Source organism: Diplotaxodon limnothrissa, linkage group LG23, assembly GCF_057381915.1.
Source record: "Diplotaxodon limnothrissa isolate DT_005_m linkage group LG23, D_limnothrissa_male_GT1.1, whole genome shotgun sequence".
Classification (NCBI taxonomy): Eukaryota; Metazoa; Chordata; class Actinopteri; order Cichliformes; family Cichlidae; genus Diplotaxodon; species Diplotaxodon limnothrissa.
Genome location: NC_140617.1, coordinates 47,754,945 through 47,779,808, shown reverse-complemented (window position 1 = coordinate 47,779,808; position 24,864 = coordinate 47,754,945). Strand labels below are relative to the sequence as shown.

The following is a 24,864-nucleotide window of genomic DNA, read 5'->3' as shown; positions in this document are numbered from 1 at the left end:
TTCTCGGTTCTCTTTCCTCTCACCTCCAACCGGTCACAGCAGATGGCTGCCTCTCCCTGAGCCTGGTTTTGCCACAAGTTTCTTCTTGTGAAAAGGGAATTTACTGCTAATTGTGCCAATATTTAATGCTGAAAATGATCATGTCTTTATTTGTACTTGATATTGAAATGAAGAGACGGTGCCTGTGTTTAGAAATATAGTTAAAACTAACTATCTATGAGAACTGTGCTCACATACCATTTTCCCCATTTAGGAAACCTGACCCTTAAAAAACTACATTTCCGCGAAAATGACGTCACTTCCGGTTTCGGGCAGGTCATGGCGGACATGCGAAAGTTCGCGCTGATGGATGTAGGAAGTGTTACGAACAGCTGATCGGATCGGCAAAGCGTGTTTCTGGAATATTATGTTTTTGTCGCTGCAAGCGCTTTTTATGCAGTTTTTGCAAAGCTATATGTGGAAGGAAACTGTGACCGAGGACAAGCTGATGGCATAAGATGTAAGTACAACTCCTCCGGTTTCATATGCAAAACAAATTAGTGCGCTAGCTTATGTGGTTGCAGAGCTACCGGGATTTAAAAATAGTTACGCAAAACAGAGCGTGCTGCTCTGACCGGCTTTAAAGGGTTAATGTAGACACTGCACATGTAACCTTGGCTCTGCATACGATCCCGGGTGTGTTTGTGGTAGCATTGGTTACATTCATTACAGTAGTGCAAATCTTCTTAAAGCCTAATGTCACAAATCATTGGTTTGTTTTATGTAGTTTGGTTATACTTACCATTGTGTGTTACTTTGTGCAGGTCCTATATGTGAAACAGGTATGTGGGAAGGGCTGCCCCAGTACTTCCTGTTTATATAGGATATTATGTCATTGATCATGTCAGTTGGGTGTAACCAAATGAAGGTCTGTAAAATTGTTTACTTCCTTTAAAATAACCTCATGAGTGGGATTTTGTGAAGAGATTGACTTTTCGTTTAGTTGGGTGAATGAGTTTGTTAAGTGGAAGAATGATTTTATTCCTGTTTCTTTGTCTAGACTGTGTTATTTAGTCTACCCTCTATTCTCAATGGTAGAGATTAATGAGTTTCAGCTGTGGGCAGAATTATGTATAAAGCAGATGAGATTTTAACTGGCAGGCTCTTATGTTTTGTGAAACAAATGTTGAAAGGTGACGCCAGAAAAATAAAGGACCCTTAAAAGAAACTCCAACAGTCTGCTGATGCTTTCTTCCTATCACTTGCTGCTTACGTTTTGCTACCTCACACACTTAAAAAGTGAAGAGCAAAAGAAAAATCAGAGTATTTGGCCTCTAGGATCCTTTTAACACAACACATGTTTAGTGAGTGACACTATCTGCTTACCAGCTCAGAGACCCACATAACATTCATAGTCCTTCACTGTTTCCCATGTTTAGCAGTGATTACAAAACTCATTCTTCATCGCCCTCCCATCAGCTCACGCACCATCTCTAGACCTCTGAGCCCCTCCATTTAAGGAGCTGCGGGGGAAAATGACTCATCTCTTCCTGTCTGGTCTTTCAACCTTTGCCACAACAGGCCTGAATTTATTCTTCATCTAAAATCTTCTTGTGGTCCCTTCTGACAAATCTTGGGCTTAATCGCTTCCTTTTTTCTAATCTTCACTCATTCATCCATCTTTCACTCCTTTCTACATCCTTTCATCCATTCTCCTTTGCCTCTTTCACTTACTCTCTTTTCACCCTCACTGGTTTATTTTCAAAACCATCTCTCCCATTTCATCTTTGCTTTCATCTCCCTTGTGACACAATTTTAAGGAGCTAAAAATAAAAACATTGCTGATGTGAGATGAAATGTGAGGAACTGAGAGGGATTAGAAGTGTTTGGTTTGTATCTGACACCACTGTGCAAAAAAGGGAGGACATAATAGTAAAATAGAAATGAAAATAGAGAGTAATGAAGACACCACAATATAAGATGAGAGAGAATACACAGCAAACAGTAGAGACCGAAAGCTAGATTAAAAAGCGTCTATCTGAATCTGAATCAGCTCAGCTGTCTCAGACGTCTAATCTGAGGAGCTGCGAGAGCACATACAGAGAGAACCGTCCTCAGTCAGCTAATATATACACTCAACAAAAATATAAACGCAACACCTTTGTTACTGCTCCCATTCCCCATGGGATGGACGTAGAGACCTAAAATTCATTCCAGATACACAATATAACCATCCCTCCCAAACAGTGGTCACAAATCAGTCCAAATGTGTGGTAGTGGGCACATCTGCCATATTGAGATAATCCATCCCACCTCACAGGTGTGCCACATCAGGATGCTGATCTGACATCATGAGTAGTGCACAGGTGTACCTCAGACTGCCCACAACAAAAGGCCACCTTGGAATGTGCAGTTTTTTGCGCTATTGGGGGTCTGGGGACCCAGAACCGGTCAGTATCTGGTGTGACCACCATTTGCCTCATGCAGTGCAACACATCGTCGCATGGAGTCTATCAGATTGTCAATTGTGGCCTGTGGAATGTTGGTCCACTCCACTTCAATGGCTGTGCGAGGTTGTTGGATATTCGTGGGAACTGGTACACGCTGTCGTATACGCCGGTCAAGCACATCCCGAACATGCTCAATGGGTGACATGTCCGGTGAGTATGCTGGCCATGCAAGAACTGGGACATTCTCAGCTGCCATCTGCCCTGAACAATGTGAACCATGATTCATCCGTGAAGCGCACACCTCTCCAACGTGCCAGACGCCATCGAATGTGAGCATTTGCCCACACAAGTCTGTTACGGCGACGAGCTGGAGTCAGGTCAAGACCCCGATGAGGACGACGGGCATGCAGTTGAGCGTCCCTGAGACGGTTTCTGACAGTTTGTGCAGAAATTGTTTGGTTGTGCAAACCAATTGTTCCAGCAGCTGTCTGGGTGGCTGGTCTCAGACGATCTTGGAGGTGAACCTGCTGGATGTGGAGGTCCTGGGCTGGTGTGGTTACACGAGGTCTGCGGTTGTGAGGCCGGTTGGATGTGCTGCCATATTCTCTGAAACGCCTGTGGAGACGGCTTATGGTTGAGAAGTGAACATTCAATGCACGGGCGACAGATCTGGTTGACATTCCTGCTGTCAGCATGCCAATTGCACGCTCCCTCATTGCTTGTGGCATCTGTGGCATTTTGCTGTGAGACAAAACTGCACATTCCAGGGTGGCCTTTTGTTGTGGGCAGTCTGAGGTACACCTGTGCACTACTCATGATGTCAGATCAGCATCCTGATGTGGCACACCTGTGAGGTGGGATGGATTATCTCAATATAGCAGATGTGCCCACTACCACACATTTGGACTGATTTGTGACCACTGTTTGGGAGGGATGGTTATATTGTGTATCTGGAATGAATTTTAGGTCTCTACGTCCATCCCATGGGGAATGGGAGCAAAAACAAAAGTGTTGCGTTTATATTTTTGTTCAGTGTACTAATACTGTACATATACATATATCAGAAGTTTTTAGCAACTGTCAGCTAGTTTAAAAAGACTATAATATATTTTATTAAATCAAATATTCTTCATACAGAGCCAAAGGACACACAGCATTTGGTTTTGACAGGACATTTAAGACGTCTTCTGACACTTGTCTGACTCTGGGTCATATGGGCAGCTGAGTAAGAAGAATGACCAGACCTCCCTCTCCATATCCACACCTTCAGCTGTTTTAAAGGTAGACTGCAAAGTTACCATGTCACCCAAGGACATGATATCTCAAATCGTCTTCCAAAGATACTTCCTCCTGTGATACATAAAACAAGGATTCAAGAAACCTGAACCAGAGATATGTGATATGTGAAGCCCCCCCTCTGCTTTCTTCTGTCCTCTGTCTCTACAAGCAAAATATCTTTGGTTTTGTTGCTGCTATCACAAGCCAATTAAATACCTCACTCTGATTTCTAGGGTGATTGTGGCTCTGGTCATCCACTAATCAGAAGACTGGTTGTTGGAGCTCCTCCAGTTGTGCATTCAATGTTGTTTTTTCTCTGTGTGTAAATGTTAGATTTACACACAGAGAAAAAACAAGAAGAAACTTGAATGAAGACAATAGCAGAAAGTCCTTTCAGTGACAAAAGTGAGAAAAGCACCAGTCCACATGACTCACATTTTTCCATTTTGCAGCAGATTTCAATGCAAGACACCCTACGAGACCACCCATCTCCCATGCTACAGTCAGCAAACTGCTTGCTAAGTTTCGTGAAACTGGTTCAGTGTTGGATTTGCCAAAATGTGGACGCAAGAAAACTGTCACTAATGAAGAAACATCAGTGGCTGTCTTAGCTTCATTCAGCAAGAGCCCACAGCGTAGCACTCGCCGCATGTCACTGGAGAGTGGCATTAGTCCAACATCCCTTCGGCAGATATTAGCTACTCACATTTGGCACCCTTACAAACTCCAGCTACTGCAGCATCTCAATGAGGATGACCCAGATCGGCGCACAGAATTTGCAGAATGGGCAAAAAAAAATTGGAACAGGACCCTCAGTTCACGCAGAAGATTTTGTTCAGTGATGAGGCAAACTTTTATGTGAATGGTGAAGTTAACAAACAAAACCACCGCTATCGGTCTGACACTAACCCACAGTGGATGGATCCCTCCAAGACTGTTGGAACAACAAAAGTGATGGTTTGGTGTGGTATATGGGGAACAACGATAGTGGGTCCATTCTTCATCAATGGAAACCTCAAGGCCACTGGATATTTGAAATTGCTACATGATGATGTGTTTCCCTCTTTATGCACTGAAGCTGGCACGTTCCCTGAGTTTTTCCTGCAAGATGGTGCACCACCACATTATGGGTGCAGGTCCGAGCATTCCTAGATGAACAGTTTCCTGGAAAGTAGATTGGTCATCGTGGGCCAGTTGAACGGCCCCCAAGGTCTCCCGATCTGACCCCCTTAGACTTTTATCTTTGGGGTCATCTGAAGGCAATTGTCTATGGTGTGAAGATACGAGATGTGCAGCACCTGAAACTACGGATACTGGATGCCTGTGCTGGCATTTCTCCTGCGGTGTTGCTATCAGTGTGTGAAGAGTGGGAGAAGAGGGTTGCATTGACAATCCAACACAATGGGCAGCACATTGCACACATTTTATAAGTGGTCAGAAACTTGTAAATAACTCATGAAAGAATAAAGTTACGTTGAAACCAAGCACACCATTGTTTTTCTTGTGACATTACCAATAAGTTTGATGTGTCACATGGCCCTCTTCCTATTGCAAAAACAAAAGTTGTATCCAAGATGGCCGACTTCTAAATGGCCACCATGGTCACCACCCATCTTGAGGAGTTTGCCCCCTCACATATACTAATGTGCCACAAACAGGACTTTAATATCACCAACCATTCCCATGTTATTACGGTGTATCCATATAAATGGCCCACCCTGTAGATGAACTGACAATGAAATACTTCTTAGTTGATAAAATTGAAAGTAAGGTTTGTATCCATAGCGACTCTAGACATTGTAATGCAATGCCTGATCAAGTGAGGATCTTGTTTATCACCACATATTTTCTTTTTTTTTTTTTTTCTTTTTTTTTTTTTTTTTTTTCCAAGCATTGAAATATTTGCATTGTTGCAGCAACTTTCCAAACAAGAATTCAGTATGATGAAAACATACCTTATTTAAGGTCTCACGCATATCTTCTGCCATCTGACACACATACACACACTCACAAAAGAAATATTCTGAGAACCCACAGCAAAAGTGTAACCCTTTTGGAAAGATGTTTCCCTCTGCTTCAGTGAGTTGTCTGTCAGAAAAATTTTTCACCCACTTGTCAACATCCTTGGTGTGAGTCTGGTATCCATCTGCTGGCTGCTGAGCACACACCCTGTAGTTATTTCTGATGCAGTTCAGTTACATTTTGACCAGTTAGACTAAGTTCCTCATCAGGTTCACCTCCATCTTTACAGCTCGCATTATCACTCCTGAAGGTTTGTTGGTTCTTTGTTCTTTGACTTTGAGCTTGGATTTATTGAAGCTTGTGTTGCATGCTTCTTCATCCTCACTGGGATGACACTTTTCTCTGGTCTTGCTTCCTGAGATTTCAGTAATTATTTGACCAGATTTGTTACTTCATCTAGGATTAATTCATTCTTTAGACACTGAATCAGCTGTAGCACCTTCACTATCCCCCGCCACAAAAATATTTTTCCTTTCCATTTCTTTCCATCACATTCACCCCACCTCACTCATTAGTGGCAGCACCCGTGATACCGCTTGTCATTTTGGCCAGTGGTCACTTGCAGTTTAAACACAAAGGCATGAGGCTGAAATAAACTTCATACATTTACTTGTGGTCAGCGACATAACCGCCAACACTGAGGCTTCGAACCTCGCTTCAGACTCGATAGGCTATTTATTGTGACGCAGTGGACCGGAGCTTGCTTTAGTTGACATCACTGATTACGTCTGAACGACTTCACTGCTGTTTTAAAGAAAACAATAAGTAATGCACTTCCCTGCCATGGCCTGTATGCACGCTCACCATGCAAGCCTCTGTTGCTGAATGGAAAAATGTATCGAGCAGGGACGAACTGGGAAAAATAATTGGCCCTGGCAATTTTGGGCCAGACGGCCTATCATGATTTTATTGCATATACTTTTCTTTTCTTTGTCTGTCTTAGTTTTTCAGCTCCACACTTCCACACTAAACTCTGTTCTACATGTTGCACGAGTGCACAGTGAAGGTAGGGGAGAGGAGGGTTTCGTTAAGGATTTGATTGGGCAATACAGTATTGGTAATGAAAATGAACAAATGGACTGCTGTCACTGCTTGAAGGGTTGCTGTGCACCAGCCCTACAAATTGACCCATTGGCTCAAATTAGTGTTGGCCCACCAGATTACCAGTCAGGCTTTTGTACCAATAAGATAACTGGTATAAAAAAAAATCTGCTTCCATTTGAAGCTCAGGTGGTAGCGCAGGTCCCCTACTAACTGGAAGGTTCGTGGTTCAAACCCAGTTTACTCCAGTCTGCATGCCATATATGCTTGGGCAAGATACTCATCCCATGTTGCCATTTATTGACCAAAATTTTTACAAAATTAGACTGACACAATTTGATTACCAGTCCAGCACTAGTTTGTGGTGAACTTCAGCCACAAAGAAAAATAATGTCAATCTTCTTTTAACCTGACTGATCAGTGTGAGCCCTACCAACAGCTGTCAGCACTACTTCTATCTGAATGGTATACAACCTCATTTGGAAAAAAGTATCCTCCTACTAACCCAGAAAGGGTTTTTTGTATGAGCAAATGTGCGTGTCTGTAAAGAACTGAGCAGGAAGTGAGTTCTGCTGGGATCCTAGACTACCAGACTCATTACAGCATCCCTACAGACTCACAAACATGCAATCAGTTGCTCCACTCCACCAAACCCAAATCCTCCTTCTGCTCTGTAGAGCCCCACAAACTACATGCGACTCATACAATTAACCCTTCACCAAACCCCAACTGGTTGTGTGTGCATGAGTTAATATCCATCACTCCCCTACTTACTTACCACCAGAGATGGGCAGTAATGCGTTACGTTAATCGTTAATTACTGTTACTTTCCCTTAAACAGGTTGCGTTACTTCATTACTAAACTGTGATTTTGTTTGTGAGAGTGTCTCATGACAATGACGTACGAGCGTGCGATGTCCGTGGCAGCAACAGACGTGTGCAGATCAACAATGGATAATATATAGAGTGCAGGAGAGAGTACGACCATGCAGCGTTTAAAGCATGGAAGTACTCACATTACTTTGAGTTTGACTCTGTAAAAAGTGACAAAAACATCAGCGTGGGGAGAAAACTTCTTTCTGCTGTGGCACCGGGCAAACCTCCACCAGCCCCACTCCTGCTAAACAGGTGAAAATAGATTAAGGAGCGACAGGACTCAGTGCCGCTGAATCTTTGATTTATTTTTTGCTGTGTTTTACTTGCATCTATTTGAAAGAGCGAGTGTAAACACAATTTTTTTTATTTTATATGCAGAAAATAGGTTTAAATGTAAAACTAATTCATTCAAGTCAGAGACTGTTGCATATAATTTCATTTTGCTTGATGCAATGTGCATGAAGTTAAAAGATTAAATTAAAAAAACAAGTTTTAAAAAGAGACTTTTTCATTTGATTCACTTTTAGACGGTGGCAGCTGTCTTTGCTGCCATCTTCTGTCCATAAATGTTATTACCTGAACCTGACTCAATTTTTCAGTCAGGGAAACGTACAGCTCACTAGGGTGACTCAAACTCACAGACTGATCTTTTCTTTTAATCTCACTAAGCTAACTCAGACGTATACTGAGTCATCAGCAACACAACCTAATGTTGACTTGGGGAAAAAAGTAGATACCCAGCAAAAAAGTAGGTGTTATACTCATTTTTTTCTGTAGCAAAAACACTTATGAGGATCGACCCAGAAGGATGCTGGCTTCGAGGCAGACCGAAGAAATGGTGGATGGACAAAATCAACAAAGACATCACTTGGCCACCTCCTAGGTGAGGTGTTCCAGGCATGTCCCACTGGAAGTAGGTCCCGGGGCAGACTGGTGAGATTATACCTATTGGCTCGGGCAGGAATGCCTCGGTGTTCCCCTGAATAAGCTGGAGGAGGTGGCTGGGGGCTGTTGTGGGAGTTGCAGCACCCCCATTGCAAAAGACAGACATCACAGAACCATATCCTCTTGAGAACCGAGGAAAACAAGTATCTTTAAGTTTTGCTTCTTTTGTGATTTGCGTGTCTACTGCAGAGGACATAAACAGGCTGGGTCACAGGATGATATGCAATAAATACATAAATACATAGATGGTATTAAAACCATTAAAACACTAACACTATTGTTGTGTTTCGCAGAAAAATTATAAATAAAGTGAAAAGCAAAAAATATGTTTTTCCCCCTGAAAAGCATCATGGTTAAATAACACTGAAGGTTAGACGCCAGTGGAAGCCAATGCATATCTGTCCTTCATTAAATGTGTGTGTTTTTATCATGTTATGAGTGTGCTCTTTTTATAGCCCAACAGAAGAGCAGCAGATTAAGGAGCTTCATATCCTTCACACACACACACACACACACACACACACACACACACACACACACACACACACACACACACACACACACACACACACACACACACACACACACACGCGCACTAAGCATCCAAGTATCATTGTCCAGCTTGGATTGAAAACACAGTTATGCACAACCATATTGCAAAACAGACTCATAAACCTTACTTTGATAAATGTCCTCACAGACATTTTGGACATGAGTGAGCATTTCCAGTTTATTGCATGTCTTGACTGTTCTCTTAAGTTATCTTGTAGTTGTAAGACAGGCATTCATTTTATGGTTTTCATACCTCTGTGGGTCTGACAAATGCGCCCTGTGAGGTTTAATAATTGTTGCATCTATATTAAAATATTATGTGTAAGCTGGTATATTTTTCTTAGCTGTGCAGATGGTCTTTTTTATATCAATTGTTCAACATTTTGTGATGTTAAACAACCATAAAATAAAAACAGAACAGAGTGGGAAAATTATATCGAATTGCTGTTTTCTGGATATATTCACAATATTTTTATAGAATATTTAGGAAAGACAACAACTGGAAATTTCTAATTGTTTTCCATTCAGTGTGTTTTGGGTCTTTTTTAGACGCCTGGATACAAGCATTTATAGCTCGGTATGTTAAATATCTGCAGAGATGCCCAGAGCATGGAGACAGACTGTTGGATTTGGCCTCTGACAGACAGCCGTAGTCATACACTGAAAAATAGATCGGGTGGTAAAATATAACACAGGGAGACAGCGGAAGGTGGCACACAAGAACAAGACAGAGAAAGAGAATCTGCTGATGGGGAGCAGAGAAGAAGATGTAAACTAAGTGGAAGGAAGAGAGAGGGCGTGGGAAAGCAAGTAAAAAAGAAAAATTGAAGGTTGGAAAAAGAGGAGTAAAAGAAAGTGAAAATAGAGAGAGAGAGAGAAGGTATGGCACTCTCCCAAACTAGGCTATCTGACACTGTGCAGCAGCGTCCATCAGGCCAGCTGGATACTATTTCCAGCTTGAGATGACCTATCAGCTGTACCATGGGGGAGTCAATGAGAGAGAGACATAGAAACAAGAGAAAGTCAGTGTATGTCAGAGGGAGTGGGGCTTTATTAATTTATTAAAGCTTTATTTAAGAAGTCCCAAAAGAAAAAAAAATATTTACACAAACAGACAGGCTAAAGGAAAGCCAGTGCCCAAGGAAGCAAAAGAATGGAACTAGCTCGTGACTCACCACTCCATGGACCATGCCAGGCCACTCCCCTTTTACAAGATCATTAACTGGAAATAGAATCACCACAGCCTCCAACGCAACGCAAGCAACACCGTGTCTGGGTCACAGTTCACATACAAAACAACCTCCCCCAGAGCATTTTAGCCATGTGCCACCAGGAATTATTTAATGAATGAAATGATATTAACAATACACGCAGCATTACATACAATGACTGGGTGTTTGACAATCCCAGACTTGATACATATGATTTCATTAATTGCTCATTTGCTCAATTAAAGTGCACTATATCAGTTCCACCACATGTACATCCATGAATGTGTTTTAGAAAACAGATCTATTTATTTATGAAAATTCCTAGAATATTTTATTATAATTGCAAGTCACTTGCAATCATGAAATGAGGTAACATAACTGACCCTATGGCACACCGATGAAAGTATTGGAATATATATATATATATAGAGAGAGAGAGGATACATGCGTATTCGGTGATCTTGTAACATATAGGCTCAACCTTGGATGATAAAATGGCAGAATGTCACGTAATGTAAGAAACTACCTCAGAGGAGTACCTCAAGTCCAGAGTCATCGGTTGTTTTTATTATCAATACAAACAATTCAAACACTTACTGTCTTTAAGAATTATCTGATTGCTTAGTTCTTATGTACAATACTTACAAAAAGGGTCAACATGATCTGTAATGTGATACCAAAAATGTAAATAATTAGAAAAATTTCAGGAGGTTGAATTATTTCTGTGACAGTCGACGCATTTTGTTTTGTGTTTTTTGGATATTGTTATATTATAGAGACTTTTGTTTTCGGTTTTGTTAGTTTTTTTGTTTTTGAGTTATTTCTAGTATATCTAGTTTTTAGTTATACAGTAGTTATATTTCAGTAGTGCTAATAGTGTTAAATTACCTCATTAGGGCCCGAGCACTGACAGTGCAAAGGCCCTGTTGTATCTGTTCCATTTCTTTTGATGGAACAGATGCAACAATTTCGTTTTTGAGGGCTTCAACATTTTCAAAAACTCGTGAAATTTTGCACACGTGTCAGATCCAGTGAAAGTATTTTTTATGTATTTTATTGTTTTTGTACACGGACATTTCAAAATGACTCCCAGTGAAGCACACACCGCTTTCATTTTGTAATGACTCTCACTAATAAGCACATGTGTGGCTAAAGATCCTGATTGTTCCAGCCCTGAGATTTGCAGTACAAGAGCACCATAGCAAGGACAAATCTGGCTTTTGTCTAACCTGTGACGCTGTGACTAAATGACTTCACTCTGACATACAACAACAAGACAAGGGTCGCAAACATGAGCTGTTTTTAGATTTGATAAAGGCTACAACAGGCCTCACCCTCCTCTTTAGGAAGCAAACAGACTTATTGGAAAGGTAGTTATTATTTTCAGAAACAAAAATATTTGGAACATTTTTGCTGACGGGAATTATAAAGACTATAAATTGCCAATGATGTCTAAACAGCAATAAACGACTTCAAATATATTTTTAATCTAGCAAGTGTTTACAGAAAAAGTGGATTCGAACATAGACATGGACGGATTTTCACATGGAACCATAGTAATGCGCTCAGCTCCTCTCAAACTGTGTATCAGTTATATACAGGAAACTGTGTTCCTTTACACACACACACACACACACACACACACACACACACACACACACAGGGAGGGGATGTTGTGGTTTCCTACCAGATCGACACTTGATGATTTCTCCAAACTCGTCTTCCGCCGGCTCATCACAATAGTCCTCAGGGCGCACACCCTCCGCCATCGACAAAACGCACCGGTTTTAATGCTAATTAATGGGGAGAAGTAAAGAAACGGACAGATTAAAATCCACCAGGGGGCAGCGCGAAATGACAAATTTCAGAGCAAACTGTCAAAGGTAGAGCGCACGATGTAGAACTGTGGTGAAGCAGTGGACAAAGTCAAGCGGAGCACTGATCAGTCTGTCACAGGGGCACAGAAGGAGAGGAGCAGGTGTTCTAGAGGGGGCTGGGTCTTAGCGCATTCCCACCTCTAAATAGCAGGGTGTTGGGGGAATAGCTCATCGTGGGCCCCTGTCCCGTTTGACAGACGCCAAGCGTAAAACTCGACACCCAACGAATCTATCGGCGGATTCGTTGGGTGTCGAGTTTCCGCACAGAGTTGATGGTGAAGTGTGAAAAATATCAAAGTGAGTCACCCATGGACTCATCTTTCACCTGCAGGTGGTCAGATCTCATGCTTCCAGCGATATTAACAAAAATTATTAAAGCATTAGGATGAGTTCACTTTGATGTTCACAGATTTAGGTCATGGGCGTCATATGTGAAATTAATCATAAAACCTTATCCTAAAATATCATTAAAGGTAAAAATGATGTGTATCCTTGACATCTGTAAGTTACAGTTTTTTACAGACGCTAGGACACATTTCTCAATACTTAGGTCACTTTTGCAAAACTCCTCACACAGTGAGCACAACAGAAGTCTATGTGGGCTAAACTGAGGACCAGTTATCATTGTTTTGGCACAAAATGCATTCAATGACTACATCTCTCAAATTTCATGAATTATCTTCTCACTCAGACACAACAACTGCCAAAAATCTTTGTACGTACAGGACATTTTGCATGTGCTTACATACTGTTTTCAAAACTGTTAAACTTATGGCCAAAACAATAACATAATGCAAAACTTAAAAAGACAGCAAAATGCAACAGCAATATTTTATTGAAACATATTTTAAATCTAAAAATGCAGTTTAACCAGCCACAGCTGATCCTCATTGTAGATGAACATCTGCACAGATGTTACTCCTTCAATTTTTCAACTCCTTCAATTCTGGCAGCCAGAAGATTCTTTCCTAGGTGTGTTGCCCAAGATGACATAAGATGTGATGTGGATGAGAACCTGTGGCCAAATGGAGAAGACCGAGTAGATTAGCATTACTATTGTATGTGTATCAGTGGATGGTGTGTATACAAATTCTTGTATTTTGGGATTACTTAGTGCAAAAAAATAAAAATACATAAACAAATATTAACGAATTCTGCATGATGTCTGATTCATTCCAGTAACATATATTGAAATTATAAACAGAGATGTGTCCTTGTTTTACACAGGAAACACTGTGTAACATGTTGTTAGTGTTTTTTAGGTCATTGTTTTGTGGGTGACAAAGTATGTTTGTCGGCTGTCAACCTTTGCTAGTGTTCTGGAAGAATGAGTTTATTTGAGACCTGAATGAAGTGTTTTGGTAGTTGTAGTGCATTTTGAATGTGAAATGAACTGCTTTGCCAAGCTGACGGTCAGTTAGGAGGATTGTGTGAAGAGTTTTGCAAAAGTGACCTAAGTATTGAGAAATGTGTCCTAGCGTCTGTAAAAAACTGTAAACTTGAGAAATGGAGAGTTGAGATAAGAGTTAACTGTTGCTTCATTTCTCCTCTTTTCTCTTCCTCAGTTTCTTCTCTTTCTTGCTCATATCCATTTTCCTTGTTACCATATGTTTAGCCTGTATTGTTCAGGCTGTGTTTTTTTCCTTGTGTTTTGCTGTTTTTGTTTAATCATGATTTATCATTGGTTCTTCTGTTGAACTTGTTTTTTGTTAACCTGCTCAAACTGCTTGCAGAATGCTTTGTTGCAGTTTTCCTCATCCCCTTAAAGTTGCTAGGTTACTAGTTTTAACCCTGTAAAACTTGAAATAAAACTATTAAATAATTGCAAGACAATTAGAATTTTTTGAGTGTCAAGGCTCGCTATGTGGCAAACAAGAACTGGACCCAAAGCATAGGACTCAAAGACAAGCTATGAAATTCAAAAACAGCTTTAACTGCTGAAAACCTACAAAATAGCATAATATAAGGCAGGAGCAAATCTACATACAGGCATACAGGACAACAAGGTAACAGAAAACAGGTGGGAGGGGAAGTAGAATTAAACACAGTGTAAGGGTTTTCCTGTCTTATTTTGATAGTCTGTTGTCACTAGTGCTCTGAGACCAGGACTAATCTAAACTTAACAGTCTACAAGTTTTTATTTGTATCATAGCTATATCTGGCAATTGTGTGCAATATATTGCTTAAAATGTATTCTGCAATTTATTCAGGTTTTCTGAGGGGAAAAATCCCCTTGAAAACATAAGGCACGCAAAAAACTCTTTCAAAATGTTTCCACTTGATATGTGTTTTGTTTGGATACATTTTCAATGTGAGCTATTATGGATTGATTTTTACTATACTTTACTGTACTGATTTTACAATACTACCTGGGAACCTAGGAGCTATGTTTACATTCTGTGTTGCATGGGGACATGTTTAATTGTTGCGCTTCGTTTTCCACCAAGAATCACCTCTGGGTGGTCTTGGGTCGATTTGTGCCATTTTTCATTGTTCATTTACACGCCATTTGCACTGTGTTGAATGGAATATAGCGAAAGTCTGCAAAAAAAAGTTCGGTCACATTTACTGTTAAAATTTCAGTATGACTTCCGGAAATTAGCTTCAGTGGCTAAGCTACAGACAAACTTACACTATCGGTCCTAGTGGTCGATTTGTGCCCCATTGAAACCCATTATAAACGCTATTTTTCACGGCAAAAAAATTACGGTCAAATCGATCGTGATCGGTTATGTTTCCGTTTCCGTTTGCAGTACTGGCCTTAGAGTTGTAATTTTTTTATTTGTCCACCGGGTGGCGCCCTTGCTCCACATTTGACCCCGGGCTGGAAAACAGCGGGCTGCTTAAACAGACCTGCGGGAAACGAAGCCTCATTTCCGGCGTGCAGCAGCGGCTTCGCCCGCTGATCGGGCGGGACCATTTTCGGCCCCTAGGACCGTTTGAGGGTGCATTTTTTTTAATCAACAGGAAATGACGTATTTGTTGTGACGTGGTACCGGACGTGTGTGTTGGAAAAAGGGGTCCGACGCAACATGCCCCGGTCATCGTCGGGAGTTAACCCGGGAGGATGCACTGATTTCGGCCTAGAGGAGGAGCATTTGCCGCCTAGAGACCTTTTTCTGGTCCTGAAAAAAAAAAAAAAAGGCGATCGAAATGAAGGTTGGTGCCAATCTTTAGTCCATCTAAAGGCCTAATTATAATAACAATCAAATATTACTTCAAATGTTTTTTTTAAAAAATATTTCGTTTTGTTTTGGGGGGCTAAAAAAAACGGTGCGCTCATGTAATTAAACTGCGATTAAAAGGGTTAAAACCCCCGAAATATAATTAAAACTTTACATGGATAGTTCAGGGAGAAGTAGTTTTAAAAGATTGGCTAATTTAAAGTGGAATAAAATATTAATATATAAATTTTTTATAGCACTTTTTTGGGCGTGGTCGATTTGTGGCTCTAGGTCCGATAGTGTATGCATTTTTCTAGGACCCCCCAGAGGTTAAGAGTGAGAGAAGTCACAGTCCTGTGCTGAGCTACACAGTTCAGCACTACACTCGCAATAGCTGAGGACGTAGAGCAAGTCATCTATTATTCAGAGGTTTGGTGGTTTGATCCCTGGTTGTGCCAGTCTGCGTGCCCAATATCCTTGGGAAGGAGCTTTCACTCTTCACCTTCTCTGTCTGAGGTATGCAAGGTTCTTGTGACCAGTCCGTACGATAAGGTGCATGGACACCTCCAGCCAATGTCTTCATTCCTCCAGTGCCATCCTGACAGCCAGTACTTCCCGGTCACCGATGTCATAGTTGCGTTCCACTGGAGAGAGATGGCCAGAGAAAAAGACACAAGGGTGCATTTTACTTTCCTTGGATTGTGAGAGAATGGCTTCGACCCCAGAATCTGAAGCATTTACTTCCTGAATGTACTCATTCAAGGTGTTCTGGGCAGCATTGTTACACACATACACTAACAAATGCTGGGTTAAAAATAACCCAATTTGTAATCCAGTGCTGGGTCAAATTTGGACCGAGCTAACCCTGGGTTGTTTCAGCTTAACAGGGTTGGGTTGTTGGTTTGACCCAGCACACTGGGTTAGGATAATTATGAAAAAAATGGGTTACATTGACCAATGTTTAACGCTGAGGTCACCAAAAATTGGGTTGAAACTCATAACCCACCACAAGGGTTATATTACCATTAACATTTGGGTTAAGATTTTATTTACTGGGCGCTGGTTTAGCTCAGTTGGATGAGCAGGTGACCATATGCTGCATAGCTGAGAGTGGTTGACCTGGGTTCAAGTATGACCTGTGGCCTTTTGCCGCATGTCTCCCCCTCTCACTTTCCAGTCAGTCTTCACTGTATCTGCCTAATAAGAATCACTATTAAGGCTGAGAGAAGTCACAGTCCTGTCCTGAGCTGCACAGATCAGAGCACCAGCTCCAGGCTCAGCAGCGTCAGTAACAGAGGGGCTAGACTCAGGCAATTTTCACTGGGAGACAAAGTGCTTGTATTGCTCCCTTCTTCCAGCTCAAAGTTGCTTGCCAAGCGGCAAGGACCCTTTGTGGTCACGCGGTGAGTTGGGGACGTTGACTATGAGGTCGCACGGTCTGACAACAGATTTTCAATTCAGTTCAATTTTATTTATATAGTGCCAAATCACAACAAAAGTCGCCTCAAGGCGCTTTCTATTGTACAGTAGATACAGAGAGAAGCCCAACAATCATATGACCCCCTATGAGCAGCACTTTGGCGACAGTGGGAAGGAAAAACTCCCTTTTAACAGGAAGAAACCTCCGGCAGAACCAGGCTCAGGGAGGGGCGGGGCCATCTGCTGCGACCGGTTGGGGTGAGAGAAGGAAAACAGGATAAAGACATGCTGTGGAAGAGAGACAGAGGTTAATAACAGAGAGAGGTCTGTTAATACATAGTGAGCGAGAAAGGTGACTGGAAAGGAAAAACCCAATGCATCATGGGAATCCCCCGGCAGCCTACGTCTATTGCAGCATAACTAAGGGAGGATTCAGGGTCACCTGGTCCAGCCCTAACTATATGCTTTAGCAAAAAGGAAAGTTTGAAGCCTAATCTTGAAAGTAGAGATAGTGTCTGTCTCCTGAATCCAAACTGGAATCTGGTTCCACAGAAGAGGGGCCTGAAAACTGAAGGCTCTGCCTCCCATTCTACTTTTAAATACTCTAGGAACAACAAGTAGGCCTGCAGTGAGAGTGAAGTGCTCTAATAGGGTGATATGGTACAGGAGAAATCTGCTCTCTCTTTCTAGTCCCTGTCAGGACTCTTGCTGCAGCATTTTGGATCAGCTGAAGGCTTTTCAGGGAGTTTTTGGACATCCTGATAATAATGAATTACAGTCGTCCAGCCTGGAAGTAATAAATGCATGAACTAGTTTTTCAGCGTCACTCTGAGACAGGATATTTCTAACTTTAGAGATGTTGCACAAATGGAAGAAAGCAGTCTTACATATTTGTTTAATATGTGCGTTGAAGGACATGTCCTGGTCAAAAATGACTCCAAGGTTCCTCACAGCGTTACTGGAGGCCAAGGTAATGCCATCCAGAGTAAGAATCTGGTTAGATACCATATTTCTAAGCTTTTCAGGGCCGAGTACAATAACCTCAGTTTGATCTGAATTAAGAAGCAGAAAGTTAGCGGCCATCCAGGTCTTTATGTCTTTAAGACATTCCTGCAGTTTAACTCATTGGTGTGTGTTATCTGGCTTCATGGACAGATAGAGCTGGGTGTCATCTGCATAGCAGTGTAAATGTATGATATGTCTTCTAATGATGCTGCCTAAGGGAAGCATGTATAATGTAAACAGAATTGGTCCTAGCACTGAACCCTGTGGAACTCCATGATTAACCTCAGTGTGTGAAGAGGACTCTCCATTTACATGCACAAACTGGAGCCTGTTAGATACAAACCACTGCAGTGCAGTACCTGTAATACCTACAGCATGTTCTAACGACGGATTTATCATCTCAACCTCCTTAAAGCATGGAGAGAGGCTGAAACCGCTTCTCTGGTGAGTCTGGTGAAGGAGAGAGATGAGTTGAGCAAATTGTTCAGAGGGAATAAACCGAAAATATAAGACAAATTTATTTGTCACATGCACAGTACAACATATATATAAATGCTTATGTCCTGACCTGTGGACAGGCTGCAGACATAGTCACACCACTCCAGGTCTGGTTTTTAGCATGGGGGGCCTAGTCAGGACCCTTACTAGATACCGGGTGGGAATCAAATTTGCGACCCCCCACTCCTGAGGTGTGGAGTCTTACCATTACACTATCCAGCTGCTGGGAGTGAGAGAAGAGTCGCACAGCGCCTGGTGTAGCCCCATTGTTCTTGTGGTGAAGAAAGATTGGTCTATATGGTTCTGTGTCGACTATCACAAGGTGAATGAAGTGTCACGCTTTGATGCTTATCCCATGCTCCGGGTTGAGGAGTCTTGGACCGGTTAGGCACGGCCCGTTTTTTCACAACACTGGATTTAACCAAGGGCTACTGGCAGATTCCCGAGTCCAAGGAAAAAATGGCCTTCTCCATTCCGTACGGTTTGTACCAGTTCATTATGCTTCCATTTGGCTTGTTTGGAGCCCCGACTACCTTTCAGTGCCTCATGGACCGGGTGCTGTGTCCGCACCCTGCATATGTTGCCGCCTACCTGGATGACGTGATCATCAATAGTGACACCTGGGCGGAGCATGTGCAGGGGGTGGACGTGGTCCTGGAGTCCCTGAGGCAGGCGGGGCTCACGGCCAACCCGAAGAAGTGTGCGGTTGGATGGAGGGAGGGACAGTATCTGGGGTACCACTCGGGGGGCCGGCATGCGCATCCACAGGTGGAGAAGACGGCAGCTATTGCATCCTGCCCGCACCCCATGACTAAAAATGAGGTGAGACGGTTCCTTGGGCTGCCGGGTTACTACCGCCGTTTCATGCCCAGGTTTGACTGATCCGGGTTTGATCAGCCCCTTGACTGATCTCACCCGCAAGGTGGTCCAGATCTGGTCCAGTGGGCGGAGCCGTGCCAGGCAGTGTTTGTGCAGGTAAAAAGAGCTCTCTGTAGGGAACCGCTGCTCCACACTCCTACCTTTTCCCTCCCTTTTGTTCTGCAGACTGACGCCTCAAACAGAGGACTGGGGGCCGTTTTGTCACAGCATGTAAGGGGGGTAGACCGGCCCGTGCTTTACATCAGCCAGAAGATGACGGAGCATGAAAGGTGGTACAGCACTGTAGAAAAGGAGTGCCTGGCTATCTGGTGGGCGGTCAACTCCCTTCGCTATTACCTCCTGGGGCGCTCATTCACCCTGTGCTCGGACCACCAAGCTGGTGGCATTTGGACTGATGACGGTCTTTTTCCCCTTTTTAGTGAGGCGTGAGACGAGCGAAGTTGGTTGGAAAAGCTGAGACCGGCGCTGACCAGACTGTTGGTTGTTGCACAAAAGAACCATAAATAAATGTGACATCTGTGACCAGAAAACAGTTTGTGTGTGGAGTGTATTCTACAATCACACAAAATTGTCACATTATATTAAGCAGAAGCTAACAGCTCAGCTCGGTAGAGTGGGCAATCACAATGAAGTGGTTCATTTTAATTTGTACATTCAAGCTGCTCTTCATATTTCTGGCCACTAGATGGCACCAAAGATGAGAGCATTGAAAGCTTTGAGTAATGAACCATTTTTAATACAAGCGTCAATGCTTCATTTGACCATCACTACAACAAACACTCTCTCAGAACTCTGCTGGGCCATCCTAGCCACAGGTAGAGACACATTAGAAATCTTCAGCAAGTAAACTGAAACAGAGGCATGGTAAGGACTACCATGGTTAGACAATACTCAGACAAAGCTTGTACACCACTAAGGAAAAACAAGAGTTTTGCGGTTGTTATGTCCTGCTGTTCAATAAAGCATGTCCTTCCATCTTGACCCTTTCAAGAGTCTAACCCAGAAAATCACAACCGGCGACAAGGATTTTAAAGATTTCCACAGCGTGAAAGAGGCTGTAGAGGGACTGTGTTGCTGTTATGCTGATGATATTCAAATCTACCTTCACCTGACTGGGGATGCTTTATCCTCACCACATCCTCTGTTTGACTGTCTGAGTGATGTCAAGGACTGGTTATCACGTAACTTTCTTACTTTAAATGGAAAGAAGACAGAAATTATTGTTTTTGACCGAAATATGCCTCTGGGACAATTGACTGGCACATTTGGGCCTGTTGCTAACTACCTTACTGATACTGCCAGGAATCTTGGAGTTTTCATGGATAGTTCCTTCAAACTTGACAAACAGGTCTCTACTGTGGTAAAAACTAGCTTTCATCAACTACGCCTAATCTCTAAGGCTAAACCCTACATACCACACAAAGATATGGAGAAACTCATTCATGCTTTCATTATGTCAAGACTGGACTATTGTAACTCACTCTACTTGGGTCTACAATCTTCTCTTCTGCAGCGTCTGCAGCTGGTCCAGAATGCCGCAGCACGTCTCTTGACCGGCACTAGAAAGTTTGACTCTATCACCCCTGTTCTGAAAAATTTACACTGGCTTCCTATCAAATATCGAATTGATTTTAAAATTCTATTGTTTACTTATAAAATTTTAAACAATATGGCACCTGACTACTTAGCTGATCTCCTCTGTCTGTACAGCCCTCAGAGAGCACTAAGATCATCGGGCCAACTGCTCTTGGTGCAACCTAGGTCTCGGCTGAAGACCAGAGGAGGCCGTGCCTTTGCCGTTGCTGCACCCAGGCTATGGAATACTCTCCCTCTTCATATTCGCGCGTCAGATTCCATTCAGTCTTTTAAATCACGTTTAAAAACGTATTTGTTTGATCTGGCATTTAAGGCGAATTAGGGTAATTTACATCTGGCTCTGTATTTAGATTATGTAATTATCTTATATTTTATATATTTGTAATTTATATTTTAGTGTGATTTTATTTGTACTGCGATTTTACTGGAAAGCACTTTGGTGTACTTCGGTCTTAAAAATGTGCTATATAAATAAATTTTGATTGATTGATTGATTGTGTTCAAATGTAAGGGGAAAAAAAAGATGTCTTCACGGCTGCAGCGGAACAGCATTGGTGAGCTAACTTGGCAATGCGTGTGGGTCGTGTTGAAGAGTATAATGAATCGAAGGAAGATTTTGAGTCATATTTGGAGCGATTGGAGCAACGGATGCTGGCAAATGATGTTTCTGATGAGAAGAAACTGTGCATGTTTCTCTCTGTTATCGGAGCAGATACATTCAGGCTGCTAAAGAATCTTGTGTCTCCGAGGGTACCGAGTACTGTGGGATATGCAGTGCTGACTGAAGCGTTCAGTGCGCATTATAAACCAACTCCAGTGGTGATAGCTGAGCGTTTTCGTTTTCAGAAACGTAACCAGAAAGAAGCGGATTCAGTTTCTGACTACGTTGTAGCCCTGAGGCAGTTGTCAGTCACGTGTAATTTTGAACAATATTTGGATGAGGCCCTGAGAGATCGCTTTGTTAGTGAGCTGCGTTCTGATGCTGTGCAGCGCAAGCTACTATTGGAAATGAAGAGTGTGCTGGAAGCAGATGGTAAGGCCACATTGCCACTCAGTCTTTGATTGGCAAACTTCCTTATCATGTATCGCAGTATACCGCACACTCTGACGGGTCGTACACCAGCAGAGTTGTTCCTGAAACGTCGGGGTTATAGACTGTGTTGTTCCAGAGATACCACCAAGTCCACCTGGGATTTCAACATCACACCCCTTACCTGCTGAACCACCTAAACAGACAACTGATGAAAAAAATATATACATAGCGTAAAATCTAAGTTCTAAAACAAACTCCAGTCACATTCATTCGGGTAGATAGCAGCAGTCCTTTCACAGAAGGGGATGGAAAAATTAGATAGTGTGTGTATCTGGGGAGTGTATTGTATGTGTGTGTGTGTGTGTGTGTGTGTGTGTGTGTGTGTGTGTGTGTGTGGGGATAGGGGCAACACAGTCTGCTTGTTGATCTTAGAGTGTAGCTGTGTGAGTGGCTGTGTGGGTGGGGAGGGGGCACAGACCATTTATCAGTCTCACGGCTTGTGCAAAGAACCCTCCAGCATCCTGGTGGTTCTGCAACTGATGCTCCTGTACTTCTTGCCAGACGGCAGGAGTGAGAACAGGCAATGAGAGGGGTGGTTGGAGTCTCTGATGATGGAGATAGCTCTGCATGTGCAGCGCTGGTTGTAGATCTCCTCCAGTGGTGAGAGAGGGGCACCAACAATCCTCCTGGAAGTCTTGACAATCCTATTAAGTTGATGCTTCTCGTAGGACTTGCAGCTGCCAAACCAAGCTGTAAAACTTTGTGTCAGGATGTTTTCAATGGTGCCCCTGTAGAAAGTTGTGAGATGAAGTGTGGAGAGTCCTGCTTTCCTGAGTCTCCTGAGGGAGACGCTTTTGTACCTCTATCACCACTTACTGTGCGGTGAGCAGTTTGGAGCTATGATCTACCTGCTGCTTATCTTTAAGGATTTGAATGTAACATATAAAACACTTTACCTTTAAAGTATCTGATATACAATGGAAATGGAAGCAATCAGAGATTTAATGATGAAGACTGGGGGTCTGTAGTTCACGTTTTACAGTCCTGAATGACTCCTTGGACATTAATATAATTCACTGAAGCAGAGTTTACAATGCAATTTGCATTCAGCCTCCAGTGTTACTGTTTAATTTTTTTACAATGTCTTTCTCGTTTCGTTTGGCTCTCGGCGAAGGCGGTCGCACTTTTCTCCTCTCCTCCTTACCTTATCTTCCCTGCTTAGCCTCTTGTGTCCTTGTCTTGTCTCGTGTGTAGTTCACTTCCCTGGAACACTCTCTCACAGTCTGTGTCTAAAAACCTAAAAGAGAATTATGGATTTGATCAACTGGTCTCTGAATGCTATTGACACCCTTTTCTCAATGAGAAGTCTGGGCTCGAGAAGTCTGGGCTCGGGAGAGCCCGAGTGCCCTGGAGGGACTTTCCCTGCCGGGTACACGATGGACGGGTGGCAGACATGGAGGGTCGTCGATCTGGGACTGTCGATCGAGGACGCTGAAGATATCGACCTATTCGGAACCATGATAACAGAGTTCTTGCTGATCGGAGCTGGCTTGGCCCTGGCTTATCGGAGAATTAAGAAAGCGGAACCGGCTGTTCAAACCCCCACAAGGCTGCCCGCTGGGATTGGAACGATGGGACGAGGTGCGGCTTCTCAGAAAGGGCTCACTGAATGCAGCAGGTTAAGAGCTTGGAGGCGCTAACGGCTGCAGTGAAGGCTCAGAATAACACCTCTGAGCGTATATTGGATTACATCAGGGAAGAGTCCACTCGGAACAACACCTCTGGGCGGAAGCTGGATTACATCGCGGATCAGTTGGCTGCGGTCGTGAGGTCTCAGAATCTGCTATGTGAGCAAAAGTGTGAAAAGACCACGGAATTGAAGGTAAATAACATCATGGAGAAACTCGCAGCTATCAGACCAGTGTCGGAGTGTTAAAAACAGCTTGAAATTCTCATGAGTTGTTTGTAAAAGAAAAATCACCATCATAATGCGGATACCCCTTCGGTGCCAGCTGTGGGCTCAAGGCCGGAGCTGAACAACAACTCCCTGATAACGACTGTGTTGAGTCTGTTCCTTCCCATTCCATGCAAGGCCACCTGGATCGGCTGGAGGACTGTTTACTTAGCCTGATAGGGCGAAGGACACTGTCTCAGCTGAACTATGGACACACACACACATACACTTACACTGATAAGCACTCACACATCCCCCCTCCCCTTTCAATGCCTTCGATGCTTGTTGCCTCCTGGGAACATGAGGCGGGTCTGGGCCCACGCTGGAGAGTCGGCGCAGTGGCAGGATGGCTGCTGTGTTGCCTGGGATTACTCCTCATCCCCTACCCAACCTTGTTGCTGGTCACGTGCTCCATAATGTTGTACTGTGGACATTTATGTGCTTTCTGTGCAGAGGAGTTTTTTTGTTTCCTGTTATCATGCTGTCCTCTATAGCCCAGCATGAGCAGAGGTCTCATTTTTCCTCTTGTACTTTCCCATTGTAGTGTATATTTCAGTGTTTTTTTTCTATAATGCAACGTTCTCTGACTTGTATCCCCATGTGATGTCTGTATTGTGTGTGTATGGTCGGGGGGCGGGTTCATTCCACTGCAGGGCAACCTGCCACTGCATGTGGCGAATAAAATTTGAACTTGACCTTGAATAAGGTTTACCTGCTGGAGGTTTGATGGATCAGGTGGACGATGCAGTCAAAGAAAGGACTGAATATGCACAGCCATCTTCTTATTTGCAAGAATCCTAGTTTGATATTTTCTTTCATTCATATTTTTGAAAAAAATATCGAACAGTACTATGATAGAATGGAGACCTGGCAAGGTTGTACCTTGCCTTTCACTCCCAGGACAGAGCCCAGCTCCACTGAGGCCCTAGGTAGATACGTGGTTATAAAATGAAAGGACTAATGTTGAATATAAATATTACACGAAAATCGAATTCTAATACAAATTCCTACACATTTGTTGGATCCAGCAAGAGTAACAGGGATTACATATGTCTGAAATGCTAATCCTAACCCTAGCTGTCATG

At 42.8% G+C, this 24,864-nt stretch overlaps 1 protein-coding gene and 1 pseudogene across 4 annotated transcripts in view; one reads left to right on the top strand and one right to left on the bottom strand.

Annotated features, from left to right (window-relative positions):
• Positions 1-12,302, bottom strand: part of dmd (dystrophin) — a 305,560-nt gene extending 293,258 nt beyond the window's left edge. For 3 of the 4 annotated variants that reach the window (XM_085348560.1, XM_085348556.1, XM_085348558.1), the window contains exon 1: positions 12,042-12,302. In XM_085348560.1, the coding sequence (XP_085204686.1) occupies positions 12,042-12,123 (82 nt within the window). In that variant the 5' untranslated portion in view covers positions 12,124-12,302. The remainder of the gene's footprint in view (positions 1-12,041) is intronic. The other variant, XM_085348559.1, reaches the window with a different exon arrangement.
• A 10,833-nt stretch (positions 12,303-23,135) lies between these two features.
• LOC146608972 (uncharacterized) lies at positions 23,136-23,761 on the top strand (annotated as a pseudogene).
• The last annotated feature ends 1,103 nt before the right edge of the window (positions 23,762-24,864 follow it).